General features: G+C 48.9%; 4 protein-coding genes across 5 annotated transcripts; 1 reads left to right on the top strand and 3 right to left on the bottom strand.

Moving 5' to 3' along the window:
* Positions 1 to 18: 18 nt before the first annotated feature.
* FOIG_10439 (uncharacterized protein) lies at positions 19 to 2,298 on the bottom strand (the record flags this gene model as incomplete). The annotated part of the gene is made up of 5 exons (XM_031210779.1): positions 1,825 to 2,298; positions 1,489 to 1,771; positions 1,124 to 1,438; positions 814 to 1,076; positions 19 to 195 (listed from the first exon to the last, which is right to left on the bottom strand). The coding sequence occupies exons 1-5, from the start codon at positions 2,212 to 2,214 to the stop codon at positions 19 to 21; spliced, it is 1,428 nt and encodes a 475-aa protein (XP_031059490.1). The 5' UTR covers positions 2,215 to 2,298.
* A 1,768-nt stretch (positions 2,299 to 4,066) lies between these two features.
* Positions 4,067 to 5,945, top strand: FOIG_10440 (uncharacterized protein; the record flags this gene model as incomplete). The annotated part of the gene is made up of 7 exons (XM_031210780.1): positions 4,067 to 4,268; positions 4,323 to 4,455; positions 4,508 to 4,699; positions 4,756 to 4,907; positions 4,960 to 5,198; positions 5,248 to 5,519; positions 5,573 to 5,945. 7 exons carry the CDS (start codon positions 4,067 to 4,069, stop codon positions 5,943 to 5,945), a joined length of 1,563 nt encoding a protein of 520 aa, XP_031059491.1.
* Positions 5,946 to 5,995: 50 nt separating this feature from the next.
* On the bottom strand, positions 5,996 to 8,863 carry FOIG_10441 (uncharacterized protein). The gene has a single exon (XM_031210781.1). The coding sequence runs from the start codon at positions 8,676 to 8,678 to the stop codon at positions 6,045 to 6,047; it is 2,634 nt and encodes an 877-aa protein (XP_031059492.1). The 5' UTR covers positions 8,679 to 8,863; the 3' UTR covers positions 5,996 to 6,044.
* A 1,294-nt stretch (positions 8,864 to 10,157) lies between these two features.
* On the bottom strand, positions 10,158 to 11,998 carry FOIG_10442 (uncharacterized protein). 2 transcript variants are annotated; one of them, XM_031210782.1, is made up of 3 exons: positions 11,227 to 11,998; positions 10,681 to 11,179; positions 10,158 to 10,631 (listed from the first exon to the last, which is right to left on the bottom strand). In XM_031210782.1, exons 1-3 carry the CDS (start codon positions 11,699 to 11,701, stop codon positions 10,505 to 10,507), a joined length of 1,101 nt encoding a protein of 366 aa, XP_031059493.1. In that variant the 5' UTR covers positions 11,702 to 11,998; the 3' UTR covers positions 10,158 to 10,504. The 2 variants fall into 2 exon arrangements, with proteins under 2 accessions (XP_031059493.1, XP_031059494.1); XM_031210783.1 differs by having other exon boundaries at positions 10,158 to 11,179.
* Positions 11,999 to 12,824: the final 826 nt, after the last annotated feature.

Below are 12,824 nucleotides of genomic sequence, written 5' to 3' on the forward strand. Positions count from 1 at the left end.
AATATATTTTGTTCAGCCTCAGTTCTGCTCCCATGCACCACTTCCATCGACGACGTAGGCAGGGCTGACGCCGGGTGGGTTAAGATCGCCCTTGGCAGTAACGCCGTTATCGAAGTTCAACTTGAAAGTCGATGGGTAGGATGCTGCAACTGGCCTAGGCGAGCCTGATTTCACGAGATGATAGATTACAAAGCTCTGAAGAGTAATGTAGCATGAACACGTACACCGTGATGTCATGCGACAAAAAGAAAGCCGGATTTGTATTGTTCAAAGGGACACCATTACAAGTCTATGTGTCGCTTCTGTTTGCGCAACGCTGATTAAGCGGACTACATGATACAATTCTAACATGACTGTCACTACGATCCCATCGATAGTGCAAGAATGGATGCTCCTTGTTCATAGCTATCATGCAGCCCTGAGAACCGTCCACAAAGGTCTGGTCGATGTTTTCGTTGAGCGTGGCTTGGGCCTCTTAGGTGTTCGGAGGAGAGGCTGCCTTCTCAGATCTTGTTCACCATTGTTGCCTTTAACTTTGAGTCAGGTTGGTGATGTATAATATGGTATGATTCCATGTCTTAGACTCAAAACAGAACTATCTGATCCCTTCCTGACTGGCGGGAGCTGAAAGGATTGGCCAGAAAGTACAAGCTGTATACCTCCAAAGGTTCCGATCAGTGAAGCACACCTTACGCGCGATCGGATCAAGGACAAGATAGGTGCATAGATAAGGCCGATTGCTAGAAATCAGTGAAACGGCAATTAGCACAAGAATGCTATGTATTACTCTTTCTCTTATAGCCTATGTATTACTTCGGCCTCCTCGGTCTCTTCAAATTCTATGAATGGCATGCGCTTTGTCAACAGCGGGCTCAGTTTGCTAATCCTCTTCCAATTATGTGCATCAAAACAGGCTCGCCTCGAGGCCAGTACTGCTGGACGCGTTCGGGTAACGACCGCTCGTTCGTACTCATCCAGCGCGGATCTCAGATCGCCATCGCCATTGAGAGCAGGAACAACTCGTTCCACAAAGTCTTTAACGTCGAAGATGACATGGTTTGCGCCCTCTCCCCGGTCTTTTCTGTTAGTGATAGGTATACAGAGAATGAATGATGAGCCTTACACATTGCCATCGCGTGAAGAGCATCTCCCATGAGTACAGCTCGGCCAGCCGTTTGGAAGTCTTTTGGAGGGGTCAAGTCTTGTATCTTTAGGCCTTTCATCTCGCTATCTAACGACACTGCGCATGCAAGCGGACGAAAGCACCCCGCCCAGGTGGAAGTCAACTCTTGAACCAACTTGTACTTCTCTTCTGGTGTATCCGGAATCTCGATAGGAGAAGGTCTGTTCATGAAGCCTTCGCGATATGGCCACGAGATGCAGAGTTGCCCAATGTACGGGCGGTCGGTATCGGTGTGATTGCCTGGCGCGTCGAGAACTAGTAGCCATGAGCAACGCTCAGGGAAATAGCAAGGTCGGATGACTTACCACTAAAGTATATGAAAGTGTCATTCCTCGAGTTTGTGCTGTGAAAGAAGTAGGGATCTAGGTCGCGAATTTGCTGGATTTGTGAAGGTGACAGCTCCATCTTTATGCCTAGCATTCGAACAGGAATGTCTTGGAGCTTCCATTCGGGGAACAGTGAGCGACGCACTCGTGAGTGACTACCATCACATGCGACGAGTAAACTCCCAGTCACTGAGGTGCCATCCTCGAATGAAGCAGTGACAGAGTCGTCTGTCGACACGACTCCAGTAACAGCTTTACTCCACTGATATCCGGAAGTGTCAGTGCAGGAAAACTGGACCCAGGACTGCAACGTACCTCAATGTCAATCCCAGTGGCTAGCAGAACTCTTAGACCCTGTCTTGTCACTCGGACACGTTCTGCCTCTGGTGCTTTAGGTACAGAGGCCTTGAGCTCTCCTGTACTCAAGTCGAAGAACGGGAAGCTCGACGACAGCCCTTGGGTAACAGCTTCTCGATCGACATAGGCTTCTGGCAAGCGATCGAACAGAGGCTTGGGTAAAAGTGCTTTCAAGGCAGGCAGCGTCCAGAGAAGAGTGAGGCCCCATCCTACGCCACGTGTTTCAAGGTCTGTGTCGCGTTCGAATACACGGAAGGGAATACCATGTCGTGAGAGACTCTGTGCAAGAAGCAGGCCGCTTATACCAGCGCCTATGATGAGGACAGGTTGATCTTCAGTTGGAATCATTTTGCTGAGGGTTGAAAATGAACTATGCTTGTTGGGAGAAATGGCCAGTGGGCTTCTTTATTAATTCTCTCATTTGCATGTCAGATCGCTTATTCTGACATCAGATGGAAGGCAATTGCCGTGCCTGACGCGATGACTAACTCGGCAGAAGAGCGGGGTCATGGGCCGAAGTCTCCGCAGAGGCTCTGCTAACGTCGCAGTCGGTAGTTCTATCTTGGCCTAAAACAACGACTACAACAAATAGAAATAGGTCTTTGCTTCTCTCCAAACCTTATTGCTCTAATCAGCCGGGAACCTGATTTCTCCGCATTGGTCATATCATGAGTGCGGCTTTTGGGGTCGAGAGTATCTGCCGAAAGGGCCCGTCGTTTCGGAAAGATCGTGATCCTTCTCTGCCTTTTTTACACAATGTCTCCTCTCATACTCGCCCTGGCGAATACGTACATAGAATTTCGATAGATGCAAGTAATACTACGCCTCAAAAACCGGCATTGGATATCTTTGAAGAGCATGATATGTACGTACCAGTCTTGCCTTGCCCGAAGTTGCTCGATGTAGAATCATGGTTTTAAGCTTTGCCAATATTGAGCATCAAGGAAAATACAACGACGGCTATGATATCTTATCTCGAGAACGACCGTTTCTTTTCCGTAACAAACAGCACTTGAACGCGATCAGCTGTCAAAGTCTTACTTCCTCGACCGACCTAGGCTATTCTATGGCATGCACTTTACTTATCCGGTGTGATACTACTTATGCAGAACATGCTTCTACCTCAAGGGCTAAGTCCTTTATCGCATATGCGCTCTGCAAAATTCGCATCAGTGAGCTATCGTCAGCGTACAACTGATAGGGAGTCACTGCATATAAATCCCTTTGTCTTATCACCCAATACAACTTCGCAATTACGAAAAGCCAAGCCAGACTTCTATCGATACTACTATCTCTATTGTGATAGCATGAACGATCTTCTGTGTTGCAGAAGCGATCGCTGCCCAAGTTTTAGATGGGATCACGAAGTACACTTCTTTGCTGGAGTTCTTCAGTAGACAAGTACTACGCAAGATCTATTCGCATAGTCTTTATTTGTTTTCTTCGTAAGTATGGCATCCACCTTTTCTCTGCTCAATTGAATAAAGGTCTGCGCACTGGTCCTGTGACATAGGCATCTCAGTCATAACCAAGCCCTTCTCAGATCGGATCTGTTACAATTACACCTGTGTAGATACACGAGGCCCAATAGGGAAACCCCATCGCGACCTGATTCAAATTGACGAGGTCAATTCCTTGTACCCGTATCACGGACTCCAATCGTCAAGCGACTGCACCGGTCCACCATTCGGGTCGCAGGCATTACCATCCCGATCAGACAAACAATTAAAGCCATGCCAGCTCATCTCAGGACTAAACCTCGGATTTTCTGCAAGTTGTACGTAGCGTGCTGAAATGGCCAGTCACACGTTCTCCAATAAGCCAGTTTGTTGGTGGACGACACTAGTTCTGGCTTCATGTAACACAATCAGATCGTAGCGCCATGTTGGTGGAAATGTTTGTCTGTAGAGCTGTCTTGGCGCATGTCTGCCATGGTTTACCGTCCATTTGAGCAGGAATTTTGCTGCCATGAGGGAAGATGATTAGTTTTTATTGATGGACCTGTTGATTCATGGCGTAACAGCCCAGTTAAGCAGTCCTCGAATAGCTAGCGACTACGGTAAGGAGTCTAGTGTTTTGTGCTGGATGCAATACTCTTAAAAGTCGGGCGTCGCCAGAGCTTACCGACCGTTACGTTCATTATTATGCCCCTTGCCAGTTGTTGATGCTTCACTTATCCAGTTCTCAACTTTCTGGTGTCATGGAGTCCGCCTCGCTAATTGTTTACACCGGTGTCATAACCTTTGTGTTTATATACGTCACCAAACTTCTTGCCAAAACATCGCGTAATGCGCAGCTACCTCCTGGGCCCCGAGGTCTTCCTCTTGTCGGTAATGTACTAGATCTCCCACGAGCTGGCGAATTCGAGGCGCATCAATGGGCCAAGCATAAGGACTTATACGGTATGATCAATCAAAGCCCATAATTCTCTCGGATATTGACGATGAACGCGTCAGGGAACATTAGTTCCGTTACGGTCTTCCGTCAAACCCTTGTCATCATCAACGATGCGAAGTTGGCTCAGACCATCCTCAACGATCGCTCAGCCAAACATTCTAGCAGATCAAAGATGACTTTCGCTGGTGAAATGTGCGCGCATATCTCCTTTCTCACTACGAATTCGCCTGCTCACAAATAACAGGGTTGGCTGGGACAAGACCTTGAGCTTTCTGCCATATAACGGCCAGCTTCGCAGTCACCGCAAGAAGGCTCACCTTTGCCTAAAGTCGGAAGCTAGCATCAAGACCAACGACGCCATACAAGAGATTGAAGTTGGACATTTTCTGCTGCATTTACTTAGAGACCCTGACCGTTTGGTTGAGCATATACAGAAGTCAGTTCAAGCTTCTCTGTCCAAATATCCGATGACAACACTGACATCTGCTCCAGGCAAGCTGGCTCTGTGATCGTTAAGGTTGTCTATGGATACACCGCTGAGCAGTTCAAACCTGATCCTCTACTTATTACGGTACGAAAGGTCGTCAATGAGTTTGGCATCGCGGCCAAGCCTGGGGCCTTTATGGTTGACCTCATCCCAATTTGTAAGGTGTCAAAGTCACAATGAGGAATAGTGTCCTAACCAGTCCATTTTAGTGAAATATGTCCCCGAGTGGTTCCCTGGAGCTGTTTTCAAATCTACAGCGAAGCAGTGGAGATCTAACCTCGAGAGCTCGGTTGAGGACCCAGCGGCTTTCGTGGAGTATCAAATGGCCAATGGCAAGGATAATACATCGTTCCTGTCTCAGCTACTGCAGAAGAAAAGCTTGACGGATGAGGAATACTCTGAGAACAAATGGCTAGCGGCATCTCTCTACGCTGCAGGTGCTGATACGGTATGATAAGTCTCGAGTAGGCGGTATGACGCAGCTGACCTTTGACAAGACCGTGTCTGCCATCACGACGTTCTTTCTCGCTATGACACTTTTTCCTGAGGCTCAGAAGAAAGCCCAATATGAGATTGACGAGGTCATCGGGAGAGACCGCTTACCCACGCTATCGGATCGACAAAGCTTGCCATACGTCAATGCGATTGTGAAGGAAGTCCTCCGATGGCATCCTGTCGGACCAATGTGTCTTCCCCATACAACCTCTCAGGACGACATTGTCGATGGGCATCTCATCCCAAAGGGTGCAATGATACTTCCGAATATCTGGTAAGCTCATCATCCACTTCTCGTAATCGGGTGTTAACTGACGCCGCTAAAAGGCAAATCTGCCATGATCCCGCACTTTACCACGATCCATTGGCCTTCAGACCAGAGCGCTTTCTTGGTCCGGAGGCTGAGACAGACCCGGGTCGTTTTGTCTTTGGCTTTGGTCGAAGAATCTGCCCAGCCCAAGCCATGTCTGACAAGACGCTGTTTCTCAATATGGCGCAGACACTTGCTGTGTTTGACATCGGAGAGAAAGAGGGAGCTGAGATGCCCAAGGCTGAGTTCACGTCTGGAGTTGTCAGTCATCCGAAGCCCTTCGAAACTGCGATCAAGCCCCGATCTTCCCAAACTCGTAAGTTGATTGAGTCAATTGAGCGCATGCATCCATGGCAGCAGAGCGATGCAGAGACTCTCACAAGTCTGTAGCAAAATCTCACAGATCATGTAAATCAATGAGAGAGCAATTGAAGAAGAAAGTCAACGCATAATATTAAAATATCTAGTCATCCATAGTTGTTCATAACATCACCCCTGGTGATCAAAACGCCAACGCCTGCTATTCTCCTTAACAAACCACCTCGTAACAAACGCCCCCTCCTCCGCCCACTCCGCAACGTCCCTCCCAAACCTCCCCTCCACACTCTTGACAAACTCCGTGAAATCCAACGCCTGCACTGAATCATGCTCGTGCAGATCTTTCTCCAGATCCGATAATCTCCAATCCACGTTCTCTATCACCGGCACCACGAGATGTCTGTTTGGAAACCTCGCGTCGCGAACTGTAAGCATTGCTCGTCCGGGGTTCGTGACCGTGAACTGCCACTGGCCGGTGCTGTTGTCGCTGGTCTGCGTGCGTAAAGGTCGGAGGAGCGATTGGCCTTCATAGTTGGTGATGAGGGATGATGCTGCGTCGCGGCTGCTGGGGCTGAGAGAACCGGTTTCGAGAAGGATGTCGAGAATGGTGGGGAGGACTTGTGTCGAGTGGACTGCGTCGTCTACGTTGAAGGGCGGTAATTGAGGATGCGATAGAATCAAGGGGACGTGATCGACGCCGATGTTGGGGTTGTAATAAGGTGAAGCGTAGTCGTTTTCTGGAAGCGAAGTACCGTGATCGCCCTGGAAAATAACCAATGTCTCGTTCGCAATGCCCTGCTTATCGAGAACGTCGAGGACTTTTCGGATCCAGCGATCGTCGTAGCCGATTGTGTTGACGTAGCGAGACATCATGTCTAGACCCTTTGCCAAAGGCGTGTACTTTTCCGTCTTGGGCATGTGGAATCGATGATGGCTCGTACTCGTCAAATGAGTCAAAAACACGCGACTCTTGGCCTTGGCCGCGTCTTCGAAAATGTCGGTGATGTAATCCTCCAACGGATCTTCCTCGAATGCGAACTCGTTGATATTCGGTAGCGTAACAGGACCATGCTTCGCACTATCGCTCCGAAGATACTCCCTCCCAATCGTGTTCCTCATCGGAAATCCCATCGCAGACATTAAATTGTACTGATTGTCGTAATCGAGCGTCGCAGCTTGGAAGAAGTAAGAGTGCCACTTATCCTCCTTGTTCATGTTGTCGTTCCACTTTAATTTCGTGCCTGAATGTCCATCGCGCTTGGACTTGGTGTTTTCGCTCAATGCCTCTGCTTGGTTCATGGCCTCGAAAATATGCGGTAAGCAGGGCTGATAAATGTGATGGCTGTGCTCGAGGTTGAAATCACCGACGAGAGGAGCGATACCGCAGACTGTGCCGGTCATGCTCTTGAGAGTATATGTCCCAGCGGTATGCGCATTCGTAAAGTGAATTCCACCACGTTTCGGCTTTTCAGCATGCTCGAATCCATCGTCGTAATCTCCAGTGATAAAATTCGCGGTCGGTGTCAAACTGGCCAGCTTGTCTTGCACTTCTTGTGGGAGCTTCTTGTCAGGAAATGTATCGGCGAATCGATTCCAGATCAATCCGTCCTTCTTAATAGGAAAAACATCATTTCTCGTACTTTCGAGAAAAAACATAACCACGTGACGAATATTGATGTCTTTCAACTTGCCGCGAAGGGATTCACGTAGAGGTTCATCCAGATTCGAAATCTTCAGTGGGTCGGATTCGGCGTTGTAGTGGGTTTTCTCGTCATGCCAGTCCTCAAAGCCTCTTGGTAGTGCGTTTTTCGGGAGCCAGCTCAAAGACGGAGGTTGAGCAAGGGCAGTGCGCTCATCCCAGCTTCGTTGCATGCCTTTACCAAAAACAGAGGGGAGATCGTCGAGGAATGGCGATGTTGAAGCAAAGTCGACAAAAGGTAAAAGGCCGCTGGTCCATGAGAGGAAAATTAGAGACGGATCCTTGGGTCGTAGAAATGTGAGTGTGAAAAGCGCCGTGAGAAGGATGCTGACGACGGGATACGGTAATATACGTATAAATCGGGTGCATCTGGATCCTCTGGCTGGTGAATCGCCTTTGAGTGCTCGGGCCGTATGTCGCGGTGTCTTCGATGACGATCTGGACCTATCCTTGTACTCATCCTCAGAGCACTCATCGTGACTCGATCCGCTCTCACTGTCAATCCACTGCACGTTATCCCTCTGCGATAACTGATCATAAGCGTTCCTCCTCCCAAAACAACAGCAACAAAGTTTCCGCGCAAGAAAGTTCATCGGCCAATTGACAATGTCGCCTCCCCACCCAAAAAGCCCATAGCACGCCGTTTGAAGAACGCCACTAAAACAAGCACAAAGACACAAAACGCCCAAGAATGCAGTAAACCCCGAAAAGATGATCGCTCGCGCCGACGGGTCAGCTATAAACCCAATGTTGCGCCAGTGGATCTCAGATCCAGCGACGATGTAGAAAGAAACGGAAACAATGCAGAGGGAGACATTATAAGTTATTAACAAGAATGCAAGCGCTGTGATGAATGTTCGTAGCTTGCCGGGAAAGCTGGGGACCCAGTGGCTGAGAAGGAGGCGGATGAGGAGGAGGAGGAGAATGTCTTGGGTGAAGAAAGAGAAGAAGAAGAGAAGCATGCGCTTGGGGGCGACGCTGGATCGGTGGTTGTGAAGATGGACTCCCTTTGCGGCGCATACAGCTAGTGTCGTGAGAGCGAATGCGAACCGTCTGTTGGCGAGTTTGGAGTAGATGAGCGAGCTCAACTTCCTGAACCAGATCATCCTGAACCTTGTTTATCCGAAAAAGGGAAAAGAAGAAGAAGAAGAAGAAGAGAAGGCGGAGATTCCTGTTGAAAGGAGCGCGCAGAAGGTACTACCACGCAATCGGCCCTAACACTGTTACACCCAGTTTTGTTTGCAGCTTTTATTGACAGAACATGGTCTCCTTTGGGTGAAAACTGTCAGGTAGGGAATACGACGGCGGACACAAGAAAAATCTGGGCGTCTGTCCGATAAATAACGCTCTACAGCCCGCGCCGCAAAAGGCGCACCCCCGTTTTCCAACAACGATCTAACGTGTAACAGACATTAGCCTCGACGATCTAGACCCAAAGGTCCATTTTTACAGGGCCTTCCTGTTTCGTGAGCTTCGCCCCTATAAAGTTGGCACTTGGTTGGCTGGGGCGTAGCGGTTTGTTCGTGCTGCGCCTGAGTCTGTTGGGTAAAGATCCATTTTCGTTTACCGTATATCGACCCAGCGGGTGGAGTCGCAATCTCGAGGATGATGCCTCGTTGCGGCTTAGCCAATTGCAACCCCGACACTAGCAATGCAGATCCAGCCAAGACTGGTTAAACGTGGGCGAGACCTCCTAAAAACGCTGGGTCTAGACTGAGTCTGGACTAAAGCTGGGGACAGCCCCTGAGTTTGGTGGAGCTTCAGGGTCCAGCGCTTCGGCTTGGTTTTGACTCGGGTTAAGCTTTTGGGATTTCTTGTCTAAAAGCTTAATTGACCTGACATTTTACGCGTTCAACTTGGAGGCTTTGACGTTGCATTTTTATGCGATGGTGATTAAGTTTATTCGGTAGATGCCGAATAGAAAATAGAGTTCTCGGCATGTGCAGACGATGGGTGCGTTCGATCATCGAGATTGTTGAGTCCTGCTCTAATGAATTATGGACCAAGGTGGTGATCAACCCAACAGTGACGCGGAATTGCAGTGACATGTTTTATTGCCGTCGCTCATCTCCCCGCAATTATGCCATCGCCACTTTTACCGGTTTGTCCTTTTTCGCTCACCGAACAAATCACAGAATTATCGCGTGCATTCATGCCTGAATTATCGCTTGCAATCGCGATGGCGCTTCCCCTCAGCACCGCCGAGGAAAGTCAAATCTCGCCCGCTCGATACCTCGGGTAAGAGCACGAAATCACAAATGGGGCTGTGTGCAGGCCACTTTACCTACCCTGGAACCAGCCGGCAAATTGAATCCGCATCGCTTGGAAATGCGGCAACTGAGGCATTTCACTACCAACAAACAGGTCACACTTCCAACTTCCTGATGCAATGTTTGTATCGCGTGACTTTTCTTTCTCTGGTGTGCATGAAAATGACTCGCAAGCTCATGAGGCTTATTTGGCGCGTGTCGCCATTTCGGTTTATGCCAAGATTTCGTGGTAGGCTGATCTCCCCGGTAGTAGCATACATTAGATAACGATAAGGTCTTTATCTCGGGGTTATTTCTTTGGTGAAGCGTGACATACAGCCACGTGAAGGCGTCAGCATGGAACGGAATGACGATAAATGTGAATGGTATTCTTCCAATGAATTAACTGCCGTTTCGCGCGGGCGCCAAAATACCGGTATTCGATTTAGACTAATTTTTAAACTTCAATTTTGCTTTAGTTGCGCTAGCGCTAGCAAGGCCATATTCCATCCTTGTCGAATCACCGTGGCCCTTGCAAGATACGCGCAATGCCTTTGGTCTCCCGCGGATTATTACCCCATCGGGCCATTTCAATGCTTTACACTCATCGCCTCCTCAGCTGCTTGGCCTCATCACGTAATACCTGATCCCAAAGCTGTCGTAATGTGATCATCGCAGCGGTTTTACTGGTCCAGCATGTCAAAGATGGCCTTGACCTCTGGGACCTTCGCCTCAAGCTCCTCCCTCGTCTCCTCCCAAACACGCGCCTGAGCCGCACGGCCACTCTTCCTCACCATGAAAGGAGGATAGCTAAATCTTAATCAGTACCAAAACGCATCATATCGTGTAGATCACTTACTCAGCAGTATCGAAGTCCTGCATAATCTTGCCGTGAGCATCCTCCGTCGCCGAAACACCATTGACCAAAGCCGTCGCACAGATCTGCGGATCTCTCGCTCCAAAGTTCATGATGAGTCGTGGGATAAGCTTCGCCTGGTTAGGATTCGTAAGAGGTGTCCATGCAGAACCCGGATCAGCGCTGTTGATGGTGACCTTGCGGGGAAGTTTCTCCGTTGCTTGGATGGCGGAGACGCGAGAAGCGAGTTCGCGGGCCCAGTAGAGCAGAAGGCCCTTGGAGCGACCGTATTGATGAGCTTGTTCCATGCCTTCCTTGTTGTTGCTGAGTTTCTTGAGGTAAGAGCCCTTTTTGGGTACGCCCATCGTGAAGGAGGAGGGGTAGATGCCAAAGGTCGTGACAAAGGTGAGAACGGGAGGGGAGGGGTTGGATGGGGAGGACTTGAGGAGAGGGAGGAAGAGAAGAGAGAGGAGTGCGCCGGAGAGGAAGTTGACTTGGATGGCTGTCAACAGGTTAGTATCCTCCCAAGCTTGACATGATTGAACTCACAAGTTTCCCAGCCTTCAGGCGATTCACGACGATTAAACGCCAGAATTCCCGCAGTCATCAAAACATGATCCAAATGTTCCAAATCCTTCGCCTTCCTCCCAAGTTCCTGACATCCCTTAAACGTCATCAAATCAGCCTGCCAGACCAGAATCTTGGGCACCGGTTTGCCCGCTTCGCCCAACTCCTTCTCAATCTCCTCCTTCACACCACTGCAATCCCTCACATCAACGAGCACAAGCGTTTCAACATCTCTCTGCGCAAAAATCTTAGCCGCTCGAGATCCAAACGCTCCATTCGCACCGGTGATGAGCGCCGTTCGCCCTTTGTACGACTTTGTGGTCACGGTAGGTCTTCCGTGGCGCTGTTTGTACAGACTCTGCCAGGGGAAGTACTCTTTCAGAAAGAGGGGTACACCGTAGGTGAGGATGAGAACGACGAGTGTCGTAACGACCGCGACAATGCCCAGATTGGCCATTTTGATGATTGTGCTTGGAGGAAGAGCAGTTGTGTCTTGTGGTGCAGGACCGAGTTGATAAATGGCCTGAGGGAACGTACGGTTTGTGGGGTAAAGGAACGGAGCGGAACAAGGTTTCGCCTCTGTTCACCGACTCTTGCGCGGCTGAGACATTTGGGCCTTGGAGATGGAGATGGAGAGCTGATGAGATTGATAAGATTGGTCAAGATCAGTTGATCTTTTGGAAGGAAATCGTATTCGTGATGTTAGGTAATAGAACCGTTATTCTCGCTTGGTGATGGAGCTGGTGGAGTTGCGACGTCATGAGGCTTTAACGCGTTGCGACGCGTAGAAGCGCGTTTTTGACGACATGAAGAATAGGGCGGGATTGAGCCGCGATTGATCCAATACTGATCAAGATCTCTCACTATAGACATAACGAGGTTACGCATTCAACATTTACTAGAATTGTTTTCTTCAATCAAGTCCAACTGGTGACGCATTCAGTCTGGCTGTCATCACTCATTCCTCCATGACCAATCTAGAAAATCTGCATAAGCATAAAAATAATAATTATATACAACTTCCTCAGCATTACTCAATGCAAGAGAAGAAAAAAGGAATCGTGATTCTTCTCTCTTCACTCCCTATAAATACTTGATCAATAGTCTTGTTGTCTCACCTCGTCGTCGAACCCTGCAATGTTCCTTATCAGTTCCCGTGTGGGGGCAGGCCACTCGATTTCTGCATCTCCGGAGCTGGCGGAGCCTCAACCAATAGCACAAGCCCAACCTCTTCATCAAGATAAAAACCCCTGGTCTCAAAACAGGTACATCCGTCAGCTGAAGCAAGCCACCAACACGTTTATCTTCAATAACGGTTCTTTTTAAAAGGGGCTATGACTCGAGTTCACAGCCTAATAATGCTGGTACTTGACGTGCCTGCCAGCTTTGGTCAAGGGCAAAGTCTTGACAGGTGATAAGAGATTCAGAGTTTACTGAGTAAGCATGACAAGATAGCTGTTTATTGGCACGTTATGGTTAGAACGTCTTTGACTTGTCGATGGATCGGTTGGATGTCTGTACATCGTCCCATATCCGGGGATATCTGGACTTAACAGCTGAGTTGGGATGATAACGGAAAT

Source organism: Fusarium odoratissimum (genome assembly GCF_000260195.1).
Source record: "Fusarium odoratissimum NRRL 54006 unplaced genomic scaffold supercont1.18, whole genome shotgun sequence".
Classification (NCBI taxonomy): Eukaryota; Fungi; Ascomycota; class Sordariomycetes; order Hypocreales; family Nectriaceae; genus Fusarium; species Fusarium odoratissimum.